At 47.3% G+C, this 23847-nt stretch overlaps 1 protein-coding gene across 2 annotated transcripts in view; it reads right to left on the minus strand.

Moving 5' to 3' along the window:
* Positions 1–6521: 6521 nt before the first annotated feature.
* The window catches only part of SLC24A4 (solute carrier family 24 member 4), a 256563-nt gene continuing 239237 nt past the window's right edge, over positions 6522–23847 (minus strand). For both annotated transcript variants that reach the window (XM_077466747.1, XM_077466746.1), the window contains exons 11-17: positions 19678–19850; positions 17095–17248; positions 16470–16636; positions 14302–14416; positions 13230–13342; positions 10794–10859; positions 6522–7632 (exon numbers count right to left, since the gene is read on the minus strand). In XM_077466747.1, coding sequence (XP_077322873.1) covers positions 7480–7632; positions 10794–10859; positions 13230–13342; positions 14302–14416; positions 16470–16636; positions 17095–17248; positions 19678–19850 — 941 coding nt within the window. In that variant the 3' untranslated portion in view covers positions 6522–7479. The remainder of the gene's footprint in view (positions 7633–10793; positions 10860–13229; positions 13343–14301; positions 14417–16469; positions 16637–17094; positions 17249–19677; positions 19851–23847) is intronic.

A 23847-nucleotide genomic window follows, 5' to 3' on the forward strand; every position in this document is an offset into this window, starting at 1 on the left:
ACCTAGAAGGGAAATGGACGTACTTGATCCATAATGATGAAAGGCATTCATTATATATGTAGTTAGGTGAAGCAGAAGAGAATATCAACATTTTTACTGAGGGTTTAATACAGCTTTAAGCCCTTTAAGGAATTCAGGTACTCCGCCAAGTGTCACTTGTAAATTCCTCCCCAGCTTTGAGTTGTTTGCTGTAAAAGTTTAATAAGTGTTCCCGAAACATGGAGAAATCTTCAAAGTCACGTAGATATTTCATAAAGAAGAACTCTGCTGAGAAGCCCAGGTCTTCTCAGTGGTGGCTGTGGTCGGTCATCCATACATCATAGGACAGTGCTGAGGGTATAAAGTCACCACTATTCTCTGCAGAATTCAGGCCAGTGTGATGATGTGCCCCGGGGGGGGGGTCCATGACACTGAGTTTGCAGAAAGCGTGTTGGATGATACCAGTCATCATGGGATAGGACCCACTCTGGACCTTGGAGCCTCAAGCATTTAGGAGAGGAGGTATTTCCGGTAGAGATGCTTTTTTTTTTTTTTGTAACTTGGTGGGCTACTTTTCTTTTATTTATTTTTGCTAACTGATGTACCCCTTTAACGAGGGCCGTTCTTCCAAACATTAGGATTCCAAAATCTCGAGGCCCCCTCATTTACAAAAAACAAAGGAAACCTGACAACCGCCTTGATGAAAATAACTTCATATCAGAGTCCCCCATTACATTAGAGGTTCCCCCATTACGTCAGAGGTCCCCCATTACATCAGAGGTCCCCCTCCATCACATCAGAGGTCCTCCTCATAACAGCAGAGGTCCCCCAATACATCAGTGGTCCCCCAATACATCGGGGGCCCCCCCATCACATCGGAGGTCCTTCCATCACATCGGAGGTCCTTCCATCACATCGGAGGTCCTTCCATCACATCGGAGGTCCTTCAATCACATCGGAGGTCCCCCTCATCACATCTGAGGTCCCCCCCATCACATCAGAGATTCCTCTCATTACATCAGAGGTCCTCCTCATTACATCAGAGGTCCTTCCATCACATCAGAGGTCCTTCTCATCACTTCAGAAGTCCATCTATCACATCAGAGGTCCCCCCATCACATCAGAGGTCCCCTCATCACATCAGAGGTTCCTCCCATCGCATCAGAGGTTCCTCCCATCGCATCAGAGGCCCCCCCATCACATCAGAGGTCCCCCCCATCACATCAGAGGTCCCCCCCATCACATCAGAGGTCCCCCCCATCACATCAGAGGTCCCCCCCATCACATCAGAGGTCCCCCCCATCACATCAGAGGTCCCCCCCATCACATCAGAGGTCCCCCCCATCACATCAGAGTTCCCCCCCATCACATCAGAGGTCTCCCCTATCACATCGACGGTCCTCCCCCATCACATGAGAGGTCTTCCCCCATCACATGAGAGGTCTTCCCCCATCACATCAGAGGTCTTCCCCCATCACATCAGAGGTCTTCCCCCATCACATCAGAGGTCTTCCCCCATCACATCAGAGGTCTTCCCCCCATCACATCAGAGGTCTTCCCCCATCACATCAGAGATTTCTCCCATCACATCAGAGGTCCTTCTCATCACTTCAGAAGTCCATCTATCACATCAGAGGTCCTTCTAATCACTTCAGAAGTCCATCTATCACATCAGAGGTCCCCCCATCACATCAAAGGTCCTCCCATCACATCAGAGGTTCCTCCCATCACATCAGAGGTCCTTCTCATCACATCAGAGGTCCTTCTCATCACATCAGAGGTCCTTCTCATCACATCAGAGGTTCTCCTCTTAACATCGGAGGTCCTCCTCATCACATCGGCGGTCCTCCTCATCACATCGGCGGTCCTCCTCATCACATCGGCGGTCCTCCTCATCACATCGGAGGTCCTCCTCATCACATCGGAGGTCCTCCTCATCACATCGGAGCTCCTCCTCATCACATCGGAGCTCCTCCTCATTACATCAGAGTTTTGTTATGCCTCAGTGCTGCGGATCTCCTTTATCCTTCTTCAGCCTCTTCCTGTCATTGCTCAGAACCCTCTTTATGATAGTGACAATAGAGGATCCTGCCTGCACATTGTGTATCGGCACAGTCATTCTAGGCTTCACATGTGACAGGGTGACAACTCAAGAGCGCAACTGGAAGACAGGGACAGTGTTGTCACCCTATAACAAGAAGTGCCTGGACAAGGAATTTCATGGCAGTATCATCAGGGATTTTTTTTTTTATGAAAGCTGCAGATTTGAAAATATTCAAATTACTTTATCAATGACAGTCATATGAGACTTTAGTTATATGTTATATGAGTATATATGACAGTTATATGAGAATTTAGTGATTGAATTTATATCTACTTACAGTTTTGCCAGCGCATATGTCCCTCATTTTAGGTAGTTATAATATATATATATATATATATATAAATAGTTAAGAGATAAATATAATAAGTTGAAACATTTTTTTTTTAAATTACGTTAACCCTTTCAAGTTGTCCTCCTACAGTAACCACTTGCTGACCAGTCTTTTTCTGCCACTTTTTGTTTACCAGGCAGGTAAGTGTAGGTCAGTGTAATGGTCAGGTAGGTCAGTGTTTGTCAGGTAGGTCAGTGTAATGGTCAGATAGGTCAGTGTGCTTCAGTGTAATGGTCAGTGTGTGTCAGGTAGGACAGTGTGGGTCAGTGTAATGGTCAGTGTGTGTCAGGAAGGACAGTGTGGGTCAGTGTAATGGTCAGTGTGTGTCAGGTAGGATAGTGTAATGGTCAGGTAGGTCAGTGTGCATCAGATAGGTCAGTGTAATGGTCAGTGTGTGTCAGGTAGGACAGTGTGGGTCAGTATAATGGTCAGTGTGTGTCAGGTAGGTCAGTGTGCGTCACGTAGGTCAATGTACTGGTCAGTGTGGGTCAGGCAGGTCAGTGTAATGGTCAGGTGGGTCAGTGTAATGGTCAGGTGGGTCAACCAGGTCAGTGTAATGGTCAGGTAGGTCAGTGTGGGTCAGTGCAATGGTCAGTGTGTGTCAGGTAGGTCAGTGTGCATCAGGTAGGACAGTGTACTGGTTAGCAGTGCTGGGACAAGGTGATCCAGCTCCCAGGGCAAAGACGCCAAATTGCCCCAGGGGCAGATGCCCCTCCTGCCCACCCCTTGTCCCGGCCCTGCTGGTTAGTGTGGGTCAGGTAGGTCAGTGTGTGTCAGATAGGTCAGTGTGCTTCAGGTAGGTCATTGTAATGGTCAGTGTGGGTCAGTGTAGTGGTGTCGGGCTCGGACTTCGGGCTGAAGACCCTGGTCTTTTTCCCACCTAACAACGCCCCTGGTTATAACCCATCAGATTTATTTTCGCCATCTGCTATCCATTGCGAGATTTCACTTCCTGTCCCATAGCCAAACAGGAAGTGAGAGGAATACCCTGCAAGTTAAGGGAATTTTTTGGGGACCCCCATATCACCAGAACTAGTGTCCCCATTGGAAGATTTCCCCTCTATTACTTTTCTGGGGACAACCCAAAATGTGAGATTTTCTTTACTTTGACTTTCAATGATAATGGTAAACTGGATAAATAGCGAAAGCGAATCTCCCCAACAGGGGGCACAGACAGGAATAAAAACCGACAGGGGTTCTAATATATCATCTCTGCTCTATCCAACACTAATAAAAAAAAAGTTTTACCTTTAGTGATACTTTAAGTTATCTTCAGGCCTAAAATCATTTTTTAAACGTGTGCACAAAATGCATAAACTACTTTGGCAGCAAAAGGGTATAAGTTCCATTTTTGTGTTCATCGAGAGTAAATTTGAAAAAAAGTGGAGTTCCCCTATAAGAGCCCATTCACACAGGGGCAACACGACTTGTAGGCGACTTGATCAGGCTACTTGGACACGACTTGACAGCGGCGACTTGGGACGACTTCAAAACGACTTGTGATGACTTCAAGCGCGACTTGGGACGACTTACAAGTCGCCCCAGGCCAGGCGACTTTTGCCGCGGCCAAGCAGAGAATGAGCTCAAGGGGAAACTCCACGGCAAATTTCTGAAAAAAAATTGGCGTGGGTTCCCCCTCCGAGAGCATACCAGGCCCTTAGGTCTGGTATGGATTCCAAGGGGAACCCCCTACGCCGAAAAAACGGCGTGGGGGTCCCCCCCAGATCCACACCAGACCCTTATCCGAGCACGCTACCCGGCCGGCCAGGAAAGGGGGTGGGGACGAGCGGGCGGCCCCCCCCCTCCTGAGCCGTACCAGGCCGCGTGCCCTCAACATGGGGGGGTGCCTTGGGGGAGGGGGGGCGTGCGGCCCCCCCACCCCAAAGCACCTTGTCCCCATGTTGATGAGGACAAGGGCCTCTTCCCGACAACCCTGGCCGTTGGTTGTCGGGGTCTGCGGGCGGGGGGCTTATCGGAATCCGGGAGCCCCCTTTAATAAGGGGGCCCCCGGATACCGGCCCCCCACCCTATGTGAATGAGTATGGGGTACAATGTACCCCTACCCATTCACCTGTGAAATAAAGTACAATAAAACACACAACACAGAGAAAAAGTATTTTATTGCACAGCCGGGGGTCTTCCGTCTTCGGGGGTCTTCTCGCCGGACTCCTCCGCTATGTGTGTGTAGCTCTTTTGCCAGCGGAGGAGTCCGGCTTTCTTCCTCCCCGCCGCCGGCCTCTTCTCCCGACTTCGGGGGTCTTGTCCCCCTCTTCGGTTCTTCTGCCGGGCCACCGCGCCTGGTCCGGTGGCCCGGTCTTCTGTCGCCGTCTTCCGTTCTTCTGTCGCCGCCTTCGGTTCTTCTGCCGGGCCACCGCGCCTTCTTATAGCTCTTTTACAGGCGGTGGCCCGGTCTTCCGTCGTCGCCGCCGCCGCCGCCGCCGCCGCCGCCTTCCGTTCTTCTCCTTCTTCTTCTCCTGGAGATGTTGACTCGACGAGCTCTCCGGCCACAATGCCAGGGACGCGCTCCGCTGCCTCTTATATAGGGACAATGGAGCGGTGTCACATGGGTTGATGTCACATGGGTTGGTCACATGGGTTGATGTCACATGGTGACCCCGCCCCCTTACCATGTGACATCAACCCATGTGACCAACCCATGTGACATCAACCCATGTGACACCGCTCCATTGTCCCTATATAAGAGGCAGCGGAGCGCGTCCCTGGCATTGTGGCCGGAGAGCTCGTCGAGTCAACATCTCCAGGAGAAGAAGAAGGAGAAGAACGGAAGGCGGCGGCGGCGGCGGCGGCGGCGGCGGCGGCGGCGGCGGCGGCGACGACGGAAGACCGGGCCACCGCCTGTAAAAGAGCTATAAGAAGGCGCGGTGGCCCGGCAGAAGAACCGAAGGCGGCGACAGAAGAACGGAAGACGGCGACAGAAGACCGGGCCACCGGACCAGGCGCGGTGGCCCGGCAGAAGAACCGAAGAGGGGGACAAGACCCCCGAAGTCGGGAGAAGAGGCCGGCGGCGGGGAGGAAGAAAGCCGGACTCCTCCGCTGGCAAAAGAGCTACACACACATAGCGGAGGAGTCCGGCGAGAAGACCCCCGAAGACGGAAGACCCCCGGCTGTGCAATAAAATACTTTTTCTCTGTGTTGTGTGTTTTATTGTACTTTATTTCACAGGTGAATGGGTAGGGGTACATTGTACCCCATACTCATTCACATAGGGTGGGGGGCCGGTATCCGGGGGCCCCCTTATTAAAGGGGGCTCCCGGATTCCGATAAGCCCCCCGCCCGCAGACCCCGACAACCAACGGCCAGGGTTGTCGGGAAGAGGCCCTTGTCCTCATCAACATGGGGACAAGGTGCTTTGGGGTGGGGGGGCCGCACGCCCCCCCTCCCCCAAGGCACCCCCCCATGTTGAGGGCACGCGGCCTGGTACGGCTCAGGAGGGGGGGGGCCGCCCGCTCGTCCCCACCCCCTTTCCTGGCCGGCCGGGTAGCGTGCTCGGATAAGGGTCTGGTGTGGATCTGGGGGGGACCCCCACGCCGTTTTTTCGGCGTAGGGGGTTCCCCTTGGAATCCATACCAGACCTAAGGGCCTGGTATGCTCTCGGAGGGGGAACCCACGCCAATTTTTTTTCAGAAATTTGCCGTGGAGTTCCCTCTTGAGAGCTGATAATTCTGTCAAAGTCGCCTCCGTATAGACGGAGATCCGACTTGGAGGCGACCTCCATTGAAATCAATGGGTACCGGTCGCCTACAAGTCGGATAGAAGTAGTACAGGAACCTTTTTTGAAGTCGGAGCGACTTCAGTAGCGTGCATTAACACGGCTCTCATTCACTTACATTGCTTTTTAAATGTTGTCCGACCTGAGGCGACCTGAGGCGACTAGGGGCGACCTGAAGTCGGATCAGGAGTTGCCCCTGTGTGAATGGGCTCTAAAGAGACCACCTGTTTTTTTTTTTTTTTTATAATTACGCCACTCACAAAATAACACAATGCGGAGTATTCTTTTTTTTTTTTTTTTAAATACATACACATTTTATATTATATTGTGCATTGAAATAAACATTCCTTTTTTTATATAGATATCCTTATCAAATATTCTTTTTTTTTTTATACAATCACAGATACAAATAAACTTTTTTTTTTTTAAATAAATCTTTGTAGTCTTTGCATTCCTGAATGTGCATTCCATTGCAGCTCCCGGAGGGGGCGATATATAGTTTCAGTGTAGCTCTATAAAAAAAAAAAAAAAAAAATGATTTTCTTTGTACTTTATGAACCTCAGAGCGCCGAATACGATTAATGAGCATCGTCCAAATCCCATTTCATATCAGCCACTTTATAAACCGTCTTTAAAAAAATAAGTGTCCCCTCGACTTTCTAGATTTATAGAAACAAATTTGCTTTAAAAAAAAAAAAAGAAAGAAAAAAAAAGAATTTTCTTCCAACTGTGCTTCCTTAAGGTTACAGGCTCCAAGACTCCTATAAAGATGGATCATCTTGCATTGTGCTCTATAGGTTTTGAATAAAGTTCATTTTTGACCCATAAAACATTAGTGCTCCATAGCAATGCCGTCATAAAGATTTCACCTGTACAGGTATATAACACTATAGTTGTATTAAATGTTTTTTTATTTATTTTTATTTATTTTTTTCTGTACATTATGGTACGGCAAAATGAAACATCTTTTTTGTCCGCATCCTTCAAGTGGCCATATAGAATAATTTGGAAGTTTCGGTAAAGACGTTTTATTTTTTTTTCTGTAAATTTTGAAAGTTTTTACACTATACAAAATAAAGCAGCATCACTCGACACCTCTCCGGAAAAGACGCTAACCTCGACGGGAACGTTTTCAGGCCTCCTATGACCCGGCGCTGGGGTTCCCACGGCAAAGTAAGATTTAAGCATCCTTTTACATTCGGATAGAAGTGAGGCTCACCAGGCTCGAGCAGCGGACAGGACGGTGTCGGTTTTCCCCTCAGAGTTCAGGAACGGTCGCCTCGCTAGTGGACAATGAAGGTTTTATCTGGATCTACGAGCTACAGGGAGCACCAGTCAAAAGTCGTCCTGACACATTGGCAAGTTGACGAAGGTGAAGACGTTGTATTCGATGAGGACGGAGAAACACAGGAAGATGACGTACAGGATGAGCACATAACATCCCAGCCTCTTGTCCAGTTTCCAATTGTTGACATGCACGCCGATGACCTGAAACGGGATGGAGAAACAATTGTAATGGCGTACATTCAACATTTTGTTAGCCCACCCCCCAACTAACTGATACATCTACACCACTCCATCTGTACAAGCCCTTGGAAATATCCTGGCCTTCCCAGTATGGAGGAGCATGGCACTATCTTCCTGATATGGGGAGCATGTGATCTTCTTTCCAGTATGGAGGAGCATGTGACCTCCTTCCAAGTATGTGGGAGCATGTGACATTCTTTCCCGGCAAAATGGGGGGCACGAGATCAGCATGGGGGAGAATATGACCTCCTTGCAGGTATGGGGGAAGCATATCACCAGTATGAGGGAGCATGTGACCTCCTTCCCGGTATGGGGGAGCACTTGACCTCCTTCCCGGTATGGGGGAGCATGTGACCTCCTTTCTGGTATGGAGGAGCATGTGAACAGTATGGGGAAGCATGTGACCAGTGCGGGGGTGTATGTGAGCTCCCTCCTGGTATGGGGAAGCATGTGACCAGTATGGGGGAGCATGTGGTCTTTTTCCTGGTATGGGGGAGCATGTGACTAGTATGGGTGAGAATGTGACCTCCTTTCATGTATGGGGAAGTATATCACTGGTATCAGGGAGCATGTGACCTCCTTCCGAGTATGGGGGAGCATGTGACTTCCTTCCCGGTATGGGGGAGCATGTGACCAGTATGGGAGAGCATGTGATCACCTTCCCGGTATGGGGAAGCATGGCACTATCTTCCTGATATGGGGAGCATGTGATCTTTTTTCCAGTATGGAGGAGCATGTGACCTCCTTCCAAGTATGTGGGAGCATGTGACATTCTTTCCCGGCAAAATGGGGGGCACGAGATCAGCATGGGGGAGAATATGACCTCTTTGCAGGTATGGGGGAAGCATATCACCAGTATGAGGGAGCATGTGACCTCCTTCCCGGTATGGGGGAGCATGTGACCAGTATGGGGGAGCACTTGACCTCCTTCCCGGTATGGGGGAGCATGTGATCTCCTTTCTGGTATGGGGGAGCATGTGATCTCCTTTCTGGTATGGGGGAGCATGTGAACAGTATGGGGAAGCATGTGACCAGTGCGGGGGTGTATGTGAGCTCCCTCCTGGTATGGGGAAGCATGTGACCAGTATGGGGGAGCATGTGGTCTTTTTCCTGGTATGGGGGAGCATGTGACTAGTATGGGTGAGAATGTGACCTCCTTTCATGTATGGGGAAGTATATCACTGGTATCAGGGAGCATGTGACCTCCTTCCCAGTATGGGGGAGCATGTGACTTCCTTCCCGGTATGGGGGAGCATGTGACCAGTATGGGAGAGCATGTGATCACCTTCCCGGTATGGGGAAGCATGTTACCAATATGGGGGGAGCACGTGACCAGTATGGGAGAGCATGTGACCTCCTTTCCGGTATGAAGGAGCATGTGACCTCCTTCCCAGTATCGGGGAGCATGTGTTCTCCTTCCTGGTATGGGGAGCATGTGACCAGTATGGGCAGAATGTGACCTCCTTCATGGTATGGGGGGCATGTGACCAGTATGGAGGTACATGTGAGCTCCCTCCTGTTATGGGGGAGCAGGTGACCAGTATGGGGGAGCATGCGGTCTCATTCCTGGTATGGGGGAGCATGTGACCAGTATGGGTGAGAATGTGACCTCCTTTCATGTATGGGAAAGCATATCATTGGTATGAGGGAGCATGTGACCTCCTTCCCGGTATGGGGGAGCATGTGACCTCCTTCCCGGTATGGGGAAGCATGTTACCAATATGGGGGAGCATATGACCAGTATGGGAGAGCATGTGACCTCCTTCCCAGTATTGAAGAGCATGCGACCTCCTTCCTGGTATGGGGAGCATGTGACCAGTATGGGGTGATTGTGACTTCCTTCATGGTATGGGGGGGGGGGGTTGTCCCATATGGGGAAGCATATGACCTCCCCCCTGGTATGGGGGAGCATGTGACCAGTATGGGGGTGAATGTGTACCTCCCTCCTGGTATTAGGGAGCATGTGACCAGTATGGGGGATCTCACCAATATCATAAGGAACGGGGGGAAGCTCTGACACAGACCAACACGGATCTTAATCAGGGATTAGACCCAGGGCACCAGGGGAGTGTGGCAAAGGTTTATATTATGCTTAGCCACATCAGTTGTTATTACAAGAAAGCCGACCGTCTGCTCTAAAGAACGGTGCTGGGGTGATGCCTGCAGCTGAAGGCATTACCCCGGTACAACCCCTTGAAACAAGATTGGTAATATCGCCTAATTTGTGATGATTCTTAACTCAAGACTCATCAACATGGAAAGCTGCCATTCAAATAGAGAAGATTGTCTGTAAAACAGAACAAAAATTTGCCAAAATCTAAAAGATATTACGTTTCATGTACCAAGTTTTCTGATGGCTATTCTGCTTATTAAAATTTTGCATAGCAGCATTGCACATTATACTATTAACCCAGCAGGTGGTGCTCTAGTCTTCTTTACACATATTCAGCTGTTTCAACTTTTAGCTGTGCTAAATTGAACCTCCTTGTTTATAGAACTCATTGATTCATCATAGCAATGACTCTTCCCTTATCACATGGAGGTTTCAGTCAAACAAAGGGAGCTGCAAAGAAAGCTACACTGTTGGGCTGCCTGTTTAGTTAAAGCGGTTATAAAGGCTTGTTTTTTTAAACCTCCTCTTCTGGGGTTCCCCGTCTGCTCTTTTTGCTCCCCTTCTTTGGTGTCTTCCCCATAGCAATCCGCTTGGGCTCGTCTGGGACACACACAGCGCAGCTTGGCCCTGCCCCTCCCGCCTCACAGGATTTGATTGACAGCAGCAGGTGCCAATGACTCCCGCTGCTGCCTCTGTGTCCTGTGAGGAGAGGAACACAGATCAAAGCCACTGCAGACGGGCACAGTGCTGGATCATGATAGGACTCAAGTAAGTACTGATTACAGGGTTGGCAGCAGGTGATTGATAGATTACAAGACCCATTCCATCTGACATTTAATAATGAAGGTAAACCCAGGAGAATCACCATTTGAAAGAAACAGATCACGTTTGTACCACCTAGGCAACATGCCTAAAATCCATCTATTCAGAATTTCTCCACTTATTCAAAGAAAAGATCAATATTTCAGCAAACAATTGGACATGAGAATTAGTAATAGTCAATACTCACTGTAAGGGCCACAGATCCCAGCAAGAGTATTACAGAGTAGACAAGCCCTTTGCTGTTTATTTTCACCTGTAACAAAGAAGCCACGTGTGAAATTTCACTGATAAGCTTGATCTGGAGGGGCTAGGTTTGGTTTGGTTTGGGAGTTGGGGGAAGGACCAGGATATATTTTCATTGTAAGCTAGGTTTGGCTTGGAGCAGGGGACAGGGCATTTGGTTTGGGGTGGAGGCAAGGCTACATTGGGTTTGGGGTGGGGGCAGGGCTACATTTGGTTTGGGAAAGAGGGCTAGGTTTGGAAAAGGGGAGAAGACAAGACTATATTTGGTTTGGGGTGGGGGAAGAGCTACATTTGGTTTGGGAAAGAGGGCTAGGTTTGCAATAGGGGAGAAGACAAGACTATATTTGGTTAAGGGCGAAGGCAGGGCTACATTTGGTTTGAGGTGGAGGCAGGGCTACATTTGGTTTGGGGTGGAGGCAGGGCTACATTTGGTTTGGGGTGGAGGCAGGGCTACATTTGGTTTGGGGTGGAGGCAGGGCTACATTTGGTTTGGGGTGGAGGCAGGGCTACATTTGGTTTGGGGTGGAGGCAGGGCTACATTTGGTTTGGGGTGGAGGCAGGGCTACATTTGGTTTGGGGTGGAGGCAGGGCTACATTTGGTTTGGGGTGGAGGCAGGGCTACATTTGGTTTGGGGTGGAGGCAGGGCTACATTTGGTTTGGGGTGGAGGCAGGGCTACATTTGGTTTGGGGTGGAGGCAGGGCTACATTTGGTTTGGGGTGGAGGCAGGGCTACATTTGGTTTGGGGTGGAGGCAAGGCTACTTTTGGTTTAGGGTGGAAGCAGGGCCACATTTGGTTTTGGAAAGAGGGATAGGTTTGGAATAGGGGAGAAGACAAGACTAGATTTGATCTGGGGAGGAGGCACGGCTACATTTGGTTTGGGGTGGGGGCAAGTTTACATTTGATGTGGGAAAGAGGGCTAGGTTTGGTATAGGAGAGAGGACAGGACTGGTTTAGTGGTGACAGTAGGACAAGTTTGGTTTGGATGAGCAGTGAAGCTAGGTTCAGATTGGAGGGGAGGAACGCTAGGTTCAGGTTGGGAATAGAGGTAGAGCGAAGCTTGGTTGAGGCTAGGGGACACATCTAGGTTTCGTTTTGAGGAGACAGGGCTAGGGTCAATTCAGGAATAGAGTTGGCTAGGTGTGGTTTGAATTGGAGAAAGTTAGGTTTGGGGAAGGGCACAGGACTACATTGGTTTAGGGATAGGGCCAAAGGTTGGTTTGAGGGTGGGATCAGGGTTGACAAGGGGAAAAGGTAGAGCCAGGTGTAGTTTGGAGGGGAACAGTGCAAGGTTCAGTTTATGGTGGGGCCAGGGTGAGGTATGGATGAGGGGGGCGGCGAGGCTTGGAACTTTGTAAAGCATTAAAAGAAGAATGAAGTACAAGAACCAGGACTTAGCCCTTGTACACACGGTCGGAGATTCCGACAACCAAATCCGTCGGATTTTGCATACACACGTTCGGACAAAGTTGTCGGAAAATCTGACGTGATTACGTTATTTCGTTACGACGGGACTACGTTCACGCTAGTAGCCAATAGCTTTGGTGTAGGAATTTGATCTGAGCATGCGTGGCACTTTGTCCGATCGGAATTCTCTACACATGATCGGAGTATGTCCGATCGGAGCATTTTGTCGAAAAATTTTACCAACAAGTTGGAAAACTTGGTCCGTCGGATGCTCCAACGGAAACAGTCCGATGCAGACCACACACAGTCGGAATATCCGACAAAACTGTCCAATCGGACACATTCCGTCGGAATCTCCGACCGTGTGTACAAGGGCAAAGAGAGCGATGAAAAAGAGAACAGGGAGACAAAGGATAATGAAGACAAGGAGAAGAGGGAAGAAGAGGACAAAGAAGGATGAAGGGGGGAAATAAGAGAATGATAAGGAGAAGGACAAATAGAGAGTTAAGAAGGAGGACAAAAGGAAGGAGAAGGAGGACAAAGAGAAGGAGGAAGAGGAGGACATAGGGAAGGATGAAGAGGAGGAGGACAGGGAGAAAGTTAAAGAGGGGAACAAAAGGAACGAGGAGGGGGATAAGGAGGAGGATGAGAAAAGGGACAAGGGAAAAAATGAGAGATGAAGAAGAGAACAAGGGGAAAGATATGGAGGAGAACAAACAAAAGATGGTGTAAAGGACAAGAAGAAAGATGAGGAAGAAAAAAAAGGGAAGGATGAGGAGGACAGGAAAAAATAGGAAGACAAGGAGAAGGAGGAGAAGGATGAGGATCAGGGCAAGATTGAGGAGGGAACAAGAAGATCAGGAGGAGGATGAGAAAAAGAGGATGAGGAATATGATTCAGCTGACACAATAAAACCCAAATCTATATAATAATCACATAAAAATGTAATGACTTTTGTCACAACAGGACTTACCGTGGATCCGTAGTTAATCACCATAGTCTGCAGACCCCAAGGCACCCCAAGTCCAACCAGAATGTCAAAGACGTTGCTTCCTATTGTATTGGACACAGCCATATCTCCAAGGCCTGAAAAGAACCCATTCATGTCACTCCATACTGCATATACATACAGCTACAATAAGATACCTGCAAGCCTGTAACACCTTTTAATTATGCAATATTTTTTTTAAAACTGTATAAAAAAAAAAACTAAAATCTGGACCTATGTCAGGACATTTCTGCTCCATTTATAATCTTTGGCATGTCCCAGGTCTGGACCAGAAAAACAAACTCTGCCCCTAACTCTATTAAAGTGGACCTTCACTGCATCTGAGCACCACAAACCAAGAACACAATTTATTTCATTTTTACAATTCTAAGAAAACCCCACATCCATCCATGTCTCCATGCTTTATTTTGTTGAGAAATCACTTTGAAAACCCCGGCCAAGGCCATCTTCAGTAAATGAAAATAATTTATGTAGCATTTACTTCCTGGAATCCATCTGCTCTTAGCTCAAGCATGCTTCAGGAGAGTATGCTTAGCTGAGGAAACCCCTCCTGAAGACTCCTGGGATGACATCATTTGCCTAGGCAAGAAACCAGGAAGTAACTGAAGAAATGTAAAAAAAAAAAAGTTTAAAACAAGTAAATATGATATATTTTACTATTTGCTAGTGGCATGAGAATTAAAAATAATCAATGTGGATTGGGAGAGGGAAGTTCAACTTTGAGAACTCTCCATATCCTTCTCTTTGTAAGTTGTAATCTCTACTTTAAAGGTAGGCAACTTCAGCCCCACAGCTGTGGTGAAACTATAAATCCCATCATGGCTCTGACAGTCATGCCTGGGGCTGTCAGAGTCTTGCAATGACTTATGGGACTTGTAGTTCCTCAACAGCTAGAGGACCAAAGATTGGCTTCCCCTGGTCTACATGATATGAAGAAGGAAGTGGGCGCAGACCTAATATCAAAACTAAAGACCTAAAATGGCGATCTACAGGTCCAAGAGGCAAAACAATCTTTCAGTAGAACGTGCAACTGTACCTTGCCTGGCCACGATCAGACTGGCCATACAGTCTGGGACACTAGTGCCCGCCGCCAGGAAAGTAATACCCATGATTACATCTGGTATGCCCAAGGTGTAGCCGATAACCGTCACCTGAATGGAGAGAAATCAGAGGAGTACCATTCACAGGCATGTAGATAATTTGTGAGCTGATTAGAAAATGAAAATATCCATGATAACATTTTAGAGTGAGAGCTATTTCCTGGTGCACAACTGATTTTGTGCCAATAATCCATTAGAAATGTATCTGGAGGAAATTTACAGTGCGTTGAAAAAGTATTCACACCCCTTGAAATTTTCCACATTTTGTTACAACCAAAAACGTAAATGTATTTTATTGGGATTTTATGTGATAGACCAACACAAAGTGGCAAATAATTGTGAAGTGGAAGGAAAATGATAAATGGTTTGCAAATTTTTTTTCCAATTAATATGTGAAAAGTGTGGCATGAATTTGTATTCAGCCCCCTTTACTCTGATACCCCTAACTAAAATCTAGTGGAACCAATTGCCTTCAGAAGTCACATAATTCGTGAATTCCGGGGGTCTTCTCGCCAGACTCCTCCGCTATCTTCTGCTCTTTTGCTAGCTCTTTCACTAGCGGAGGAGCCCGGCTTTCTTCTTCGCCGCCCCAGCCCTCTTCTTCCGACTTTGGGGGTCTTGTCAGAAGACCGGACCACCGCTTGTAAAAGAGCTAGAAGAAGGCGCGGTGGCCCGGCAAGAAGAACCGAAGAGGGGGACAAGACCCCCGAAGTCGGAAGAAGAGGGCGGTGGCGAAGAAGAAAGCCGGGCTCCTTCGCTAGTGAAAGAGCTAGCAAAATAGCAGAAGATAGCAGAGGAATCTGGCAAGAAGACCCCCGAAGACAGAAGAAGAACCCCGGAGCTGTACAATAAACAATTTTAACCCTTATGTGTTGTGTTATTTTTTTTTTACTTTTTTTTCACAGGTGAATGGGTAGGGGTACATTGTACCCTATACTCATTCACATAGGGTGGGGGGCCGGGGGCCCTCTTATCAAAGGGGGCTCACGGATTCCGATAAGCCCCCCGCCCGCAGACCTCATCAACATGGGGACAAGGTGCTTTGGGGTGGGGGGGCGTGCGGCCCCTTCTTCCCCAAGGCACCCCCCATGTTGAGGGCACGTGGCCTGGTATGGCTCAGGAGGGGGGGGGGGGCGCTCGCTCATCCCCATCCCCTTTCCTGGCCGGCCGGGTAGCGTGCTCGGATAAGGGTCTGATATGGACCTAGGGGGGGGACCCCCACGACGATTTTTCGGCGTAGGGATTCCCCTTTAACTTCATACCAGGTGACTGGGCCAGCGGCACCTCCTTCGCTGGTCCCTGCTACCTGGAGATGCGTTCAAAATGAGCAGACTTTCCTCTGCGTGTGTGGGCGAGTCCGTTCATTTCAAAAGTACGGCGGATAGTCCGGCGGCCATAGTCCGCCGTACCTAGTCCACCGCAAAAGTGCCGTGTGTGGGCAGGTAGCTCGTTCGGAAAGTCCGGCGGTCAGTCCGGCGGAAAGTCCGCCAGACTAAGTCTGCCGGATAGTCTGATACGTGTGTACGCGGCATTAGAAGAAGAGTTTAAGAGTTTGCAAAAGACTTTAGACTGGGGTGGAGGTTCACCTTCCAGCAGGACAACAACCCTAAACATACAGCCAGAGCTACAATGGAATGGTTTAGATCAAAGCATATTCATGTGTTAGAATGGCCAAGGCACAGTCCAGACCTAAATCCAATTGAGAATCTGTGGCATGACTTGATAATTGCTGTTCACAGACGCTCCCCATCCAATCTAACAGAGCTTGAGCTATTTTGCGAAGAAGAATGGGCAAAAATGTCCCTCTCTAGATGTGCAAAGCTGGTAGAGACATCCCCAAAAAGACTTGCATCTGTAATTGCAGATAAAGGCGGTTCTACAAAGTTGTGACTCTGGGGGGCGCCATACAAATGTACTCCACACTTTTCACATATTTATTTGTAAGGAATTTGGAAAACCATTTATCATTTTCCTTCCACTTCACAATGATGTGCCACTTTGTGTTGGTCTATCACATAAAATCCCAATAAAATACATTTACGTTTTTGGGATCAATTAATCCATCAATAAATTATATGAGAGAGATCACATGCTAAAAACTCACCATCCAGACCATAAGGTAAGAGAAGATGGCAATCCATACTGTGGAAAGAATGAATGTCAGCATGAAGAAGTTCTCCCAGCGTGGCCTGCTGCAGTTCGGGATGGTGAAGTACAAGATGCAGATTAATGGCCAGGAAAACGCCCACTTGAACTTGTTCACACAGCCACCTAACAAACATAAAGCATAGATTGTCAGCTCTTCTGTTTAGAGGGACACACACCTTCCCTCTCTCCTAGCAAAGACAGGACCATCTGGTATTGCTGGTTTTACACAGGCTACCAACAAGCACACGGGCAATGCATGGCTTTCTTTTTAAAAGCAGTAAAACAGGTTGCCCGCATAAGTAACCCACCGTGAATTTTCTGCCAGCGAGATCCATCAAATCTACTTCTCTCACTGTCCTGTCCAATTCTGCCAGTAGAGTTGTGATCTGATTTATGCCTAGTAATAATTACGCCCTGACTCCCCAACCTTTCAATGAAAAATCAAGGGGTAGGTCAAGTACAGCGTAGGAATCAAAGCAGGCAGATCTCAATGCTGAAACCTCACGGGCTCAATGCTGAAACCTCGGGGTCTTTCACATTCTGACCATTGAATTTTACTAAAGATGACTTTGGGATCTTACTGGGCACTGAGAAGGGCACCAGGTAGTTTGTGGCGTCAGTGTCTTCTTGATATTCATCCTTGTCTCCATGTAGAAGACCATTCTCCAGGAGTTCCTGCTTGCCATCCAACGTCATGGAACTCACCCCATTAGCGGAGTGGAGGAGTCGCTGCCTCTGAAAAAGATAATAGCGAAGGCCAAGTAAATAGACATGTGCAAAAGGAAAAAATTAGTTTCGTTTCGTTTTAATTCGTTCATTCATTTCGTTTAGTTATATTCGTTAACTGCCTTAAATTCGTTTTCGGATTTCGTTTAGTTTTCTACCAAATTCGAAAAATCGGCCACATTCGAAAATATTTCAACCAAATTCGAAAATATTTCTACCGGATTCGAAATGATTTCAACACGATTCGACATTATTTCAACCACATTCGAAAATATTTTGTGACCCGACTTTAGGGCCATGTATCTCGGGGTCACTTGGTGCTGGACACTCCAAATATGTTGTAGTGCTAGTACTATTGTGTTTGCATACCAAATTTGGGGTTTCTAGCTATAAGTGACCCCGAGATATGTGGCCCCGAAATCGGGTTGCAAAATGTCATTCTCTGCTCTAATAACTAATAACATTTTGCGACCCGATTTTGGGGCCGCATATCTCGGGGTCACTTATAGCTAGAAACCCCAAATTTGGTATGCAAACACAATAATACTAGCACTACAACATATCCAAATTTGAAGTGTCTAGCACCAAGTGCCCCCGAGATACATGGCCTTAAAGTCGGGTCACAAAATATTTTCGAATGCGGTTGAAATAATTGCGAATCATGTTGAAATCATTTGGAATGCATTAGAAATGATCTCAACATGATTCGACATTATTTCAACCGCATTCGAAAATATTTTGTGACCCGAGTTTAGGGCCATGTATCTCGGGGTCACTTGGTGCTAGATACTCCAAATTTGAATATGTTGTAGTGCTAGTACTATTGTGTTTGCATACCAAATTTGGGGTTTCTAGCTATAAGTGACCCCGAGATATGTGGCCCTGAAATCGGGTTGCAAAATGTCATTCTCTGCTCTAATAACTAATAACATTTTGCGACCCGATTTTGGGGCCACATATCTCGGGGTCACTTATAGCTAGAAACCCCAAATTTGGTATGCAAACACAATAATACTAGCACTACAACATATCCAAATTTGAAGTGTCTAGCACCAAGTGACCCCGAGATACATGGCCTTAAAGTTGGGTCACAAAATATTTTCGAATGCGGTTGAAATAATGTCGAATTATGTTGAAATAATTCCTTCGAATTCATTCGTTATATTTCTTTCGTATTCATTGTAATTTGTTATTTTTTTATTCGGATGCATCCGAATGTCCGAAAGATGCAAAATTCGGCCGAATTTCGATTCGTTACGAAACGGATTGCACAAGCCTACAAGTAAATAACAATATCTGGAAGGTCTGGAATGCCGATTGTGAGCCAGATATTTTCATCCAACATCAATACCGGATCTCAAAAATGTTCGTTTTGCTGGATAGGCACACAATCATTTACTAAAGACCCATTCCAAAATATTGTAGCATCTCCAACGTGTTGGAGACAACTCTGGACTGACTGAATCAGTCGCTGGTGCCAAGTGAGTGGTTATGTGGGTGGATCAAAAGGATTTCATCCGGTAGGAATGTGCCCGAATGGGCTTCTGCCTTCTTGGTACGGCCTCAAGGTCATTAGAATGAGGATAAATGAGGAAAGTAAGAGTGTACAGTATCCAAAAGAATTGCCCCCTGCAACCACATCTGTAACTCCACCAGCCTTCTTCAGAAAACCTCGTAAAACATACATCTGGCCTGGGGTTTCAGTCAGCTAGCCTGCAGAAACAGCCCTGAAGAAACGTGAATCCTTTCTCCTGAAATGCGTTGGCTTGATGTACTTGTTGCTACTCTCAATAAAAATTCTTGAATCGACTTCCAAACTTGCAATTCTTTTGGATACAGGGTGCTCCTCCTTTCCTCATTTCTCCACAAAATATTGTAGAAAGCCTTCTCAGAAGAATGGAGACTGTTATGGGGGGGAAGGGAAAAGTGGGAAGGTGCAGTGCATTGGTTTGGGAATGGAATGTCCAACGAGCTCATATTAGGTGTAACCAGTGCCGGGATAGGGTCATCTAGAGCCAAGGGTGAACATGCCAAATTGTGCCCCCCCCCCCCCAGATGGATGAGCATTGTGTGTCAGCAAAAATCCCCTTCCCCCAAAAAATTGGGCACTAATCTGCATGCTAGTCCCCAATCCTAGCAGAAATCCTCTTCCCCCATCTCTCCTCTCAACACAAATTCCCCTCAAATCACCACTCCTAGCACACCTCCCCAAACTTCCCCTCTTAGAAGAAATCTTACCTCCTAATGCCACCCCCCCCCCCCAATTTCCCCTACCAACACAAATCCCCCCTCCCCATCTCCTTGTGCTGCCCCCCAAACCTCACACGATACCACAGTGTCCAGGGCAGCTTCCCCTCCTGCCCACCCCTTGTCCCCGCCCTGGGTGTAATGGTCAGGGGTCTACAGTCTTTTGCCCATTTAGTGCACATAAGCAATACCTCATTAATGATCAACCGGCTTGCCATGCGTAGCCGTGTCCGCGGTGGGAATTTGTTGGTGATCATGATCCGTAATCCGGCTTCAGGAAAGCGATATTTGGGAGGGCTGGAACAGATGATCTCATCCACCATCACTACTGAATTTTGGCTGTAAAAACGCTGGTCTGTCTTCACTGTATACCGGAAGAAAACATTCACATTCATTAGAAAGACAAGGTGGTAGAAAACTGGTAAGCCGTCATGAAACTGTACAAAGGAACAATAGTGGATATTTCCATAGACATGAAGGTGTCACGTGGCATCAGAACTGAAAATGATGGCGAGAAGATTTAAAATTCAAAGACACCACAGAAGCCATTCTTGGCCTAAAATGGCGGATAGCTGGGTAATGCCTCCACCGAGAAGGAACTTTCACATATTTATTGATGGATGAAAGGCCAAATTAACTTTGATATTTCATTGAGGGGTTTCCATCAAGTTGGACCACAAGCAAGCCTCTTATAACTTCAGGAACACCATTAGGGAAGATCTAACCAAGGCAATTCTCAGAAACGCCCAACTGGTTTTCTATAGTGTAGAATATAAATATCATAATAATATCTAATTGCAGGAGATAGACACCCTGGCTGTGGCCTTCTGAGAAGGGCTTAGACAGAAACAGGGGAAGATCACCAAAGGAACCTCTAAACAGTAAAATAAGTCCATCATAGCCCCATAAAGACTGTAATGATCAGTTTTCCGTGGAGTTGATCATTCACAAAATGTTTAGGTATCGGGTGTTACGTTTCTGGTGCAACAATACTCAAAGAAAAGCAGAGTTAATAGTCATGCAGGTTAAACAGGAGTTATGAGCTTATAGGCAAGATTAAGCAGACAGGAGGGAAGAGATGAAAAGTTAAGCTGGAAACTTGAAAAGAAATCAAATTTTTGCAGATAAAACAGCACAAAAAGTCCAGTGGCAGCACTGTGGCTTAGTGGTTAGTACTTCTGCCTTGCAGACATGCTGGTTTATTACTCCACATTGGCCCTAATATGTTTGGTAGGGATGTTAGATTGTAAGTTTTTGAGGGCCAAATTGTATACGTTACAAAGATTTCTGTCCAGAATAAATTAGATTTCTAAATGAATGCATACAATTTAAACTATTCAACACCCCCCCTTACATTCAGGAATACCTAGCAGAGTCCCCCTTACATCCAGGAGTGCCCAACAGAGTCCCCCCCTTAAGATCCAGGAGTGCCCAGCAGAGTCCCCCTCTTAAGATCCAGGAGTGCCCAGCAGAACCCCCCTTATATCCAGGAGTGCCCAGCAGAACCCCCTTACATCCAGCAGAGCCACACCTTACATCCAGGAGTGCCCAGCAGAGTCCCTCTTACATCCAGGAGTTCCCAGCAGAACCCCCTTACATCCAGCAGTGCCCAGCAGAGTCCCCCTTACATCCAGGAGTGCCCAGCAGAGTCCCCCTTTACATCCGGAAATGCCCAGCAGAGTCCCACTTACATCCAGCAGTGCCCAGCAGAGTCCCCCTTACATCCAGGAGTGCCCAGCAGAGTCCCCCTTTACATCCGGAAATGCCCAGCAGAGTCCCACTTACATCCAGCAGTGCCCAGCAGAGTCCCCCTTACATCCAGCAGTGCCCAGCAGAGTCCCCCTTACATCCAGGAGTGCCCAGCAGAGTCCCCCTTTACATCCGGAAATGCCCAGCAGAGTCCCACTTACATCCAGGAGTGCCCAGCAGAGTCCCTCTTACAACCAAGAATGCCCAGCGGAGCCCGCCTTACATCCAGGAGTGCCCAGCAGAGCCCCCCTTACATCCAGGAGTGCCCAGCAGAACCCCCTTTACATTTAGGAGCACCCAGTAGAGCACCTTTTACATCAAGAAGTGCCCATCAGAGTTCCCCTTACATCCAGGAGTGCCCAGCAGAGTCCCTCTTACATCCAGGAGTTCCCATCAGAATACCCCTTACAGTCAGTAGAGACCCCTTATATCCAGGAGTGCACAGCAGAACCCCCTTACATCCAGCAGAGCCCCACCTTACATCCAGGAGTGCCCAGCAGAGTCCCCCTTACATCCAGGAGTTCCCAACAGAACCCCCTTACATCCAGCAGTGCCCAGCAGAGTCCCCCTTACATCCAGGAGTGCCCAGCAGAGTCCCCCTTTACATCCGGAAATGCCCAGCAGAGTCCCACTTACATCCAGGAGTGCCCAGCAGAGTCCCCCTTACATCCAGGAATGCCCAGCGGAGCCCGCCTTACATGCAGGAGTGCCCAGCAGAGCCCCCCTTACATCCAGGAGTTCCCAACAGAACCCCCTTACATCCAGCAGTGCCCAGCAGAGTCCCCCTTACATCCAGGAGTGCCCAGCAGAGTCCCCCTTTACATCCGGAAATGCCCAGCAGAGTCCCACTTACATCCAGGAGTGCCCAGCAGAGTCCCCCTTACATCCAGGAATGCCCAGCGGAGCCCGCCTTACATGCAGGAGTGCCCAGCAGAGCCCCCCTTACATCCAGGAATGCTCAGCAGAGCCCCCCTTAAATCCAGGAGTGCCCAGAGAGACAGAGACCAGGTGAGAATGTGAATATATTAGATATCATACTGAGTGGCTGAGGACATTAAAACAAATTACTTTGCATCAAAAAAAAAAAAAAGCGTGGGTTGTTGTGGATCTATAGTCCCAGCATACACTTTTATTCTGCACACTGAGGCTTGTAACCACTTTTCTCCTGCACCATGAATGCACATTTACCTTCTAACTGCTAGAAGGCAAGTGATTGGCTTTGCATGTGCAGTGCACACTCCATGCCAACCATGGGAAGCTGGAGCAAAGGGGGCAAAGAATGGGTGCAGGGGCAGGGCAGTGAGGGTGGCATAGTTCTGCATCCTTGCCATGGGCACTGGACGAACCTGTCTCAGTACTGGTAAAGACTACATATCCCATGGTACATTGCTGCCTGCAAGCTGTGATTCCTGTATTGACTCCGCCTCCTGAAACTCCTCCTCTCATCATCTCTGTAGTTCAAAAAGGCGGGCTCTGTGAAATGTGTGACGCGGCAGTAAATGTGGGCGGATCTTTACAAAGTAGGTTTACTGCCTTCAAGATCATTCAGATGAATGGGAGTAAACTAGAATATAGATAATGGAAATTGCTACATTGCTTGAAATTCCGTTATTGCTACATTTAGATGCGTACAAAATTATGCCTCTAAATGTGGAAAACCCGCATGAATGAGCCCTATTTCACATTTTTTATTTTTCTCACGGTATATTGAATTTATATATTTAATAAGAACAGGAAATACAATTTTTGCATAAACATCAGTAAACCAGCCAGATCAGCTCTCTGCTGCCACTTCCTCTGTATCATACAGACAGTTTTCTACCCCCGCTGATTTTCTTATTTTTTTTTTTTTTCAGTTTCCCCTTTATTTTTGTCTAATTCGCCCTTTTCGCATTTTTTTTTTTTTTTTAAATAAATTGCATGAATCCAATTTGTGGTTTCTGATTCCTTTCCTAGACCCGGAGGAATATTGGTCAGTACGGCAGCTTGCGGCTTTTGTGCTCAATGGCTGTTTTGTTTTATTTTTCTATGTAGAATAACTTTATCATCACTGAATTTTTATTGCCCATTTATAATCAATGGTTGCATTTTTAAATAAGGAAGTAAATACAGGATTGTTAAAAATGAAAGAAAAAAATAAAATAAATAAAATTAAAAAAAATAAATGAAAGAAAAAAATAAAATAAATAAAATAAAAAAAAAAAAATGAAAGAAAAACAGAAATGCATATTTGTGGCATGCAATAATACAAGTAAATATCAAATTAAAAATAAAACTATGGGGTGTATTTATTAAAAAAAAAAAAAAAAATTGCCATATCAATTCTCCTGTGATAGGGCATGTACATTTATGGAAAAAAAAAAAACGCATAGTGCGTGCTCTTCAGGAGCCGCCGCTACATACATGACATGTAGATGGGCGGCACAGTGGTGTAGTGGTTAGCACTCTCGCCTAGCAGTAAAAAGGGTCGCTGGTTCGAATCCCAACCACGACACTACCTGCCTGGAGATTGCATGTTCTCCCTGTGCCTGCGTGGGTTTCCTCCGGGTACTCCGGTTTCCTCCCACACTCCAAAGACATGCTGGTAGGCTAATTGGATCCTGTCTAAATTG

The sequence above is a fragment of the Lithobates pipiens genome, unplaced genomic scaffold (genome assembly GCF_037356315.1).
Source record: "Lithobates pipiens isolate NorthernLeopardFrog02 unplaced genomic scaffold, aLitPip1_a1.2 Scaffold_37, whole genome shotgun sequence".
NCBI classification, from domain to species: Eukaryota; Metazoa; Chordata; class Amphibia; order Anura; family Ranidae; genus Lithobates; species Lithobates pipiens.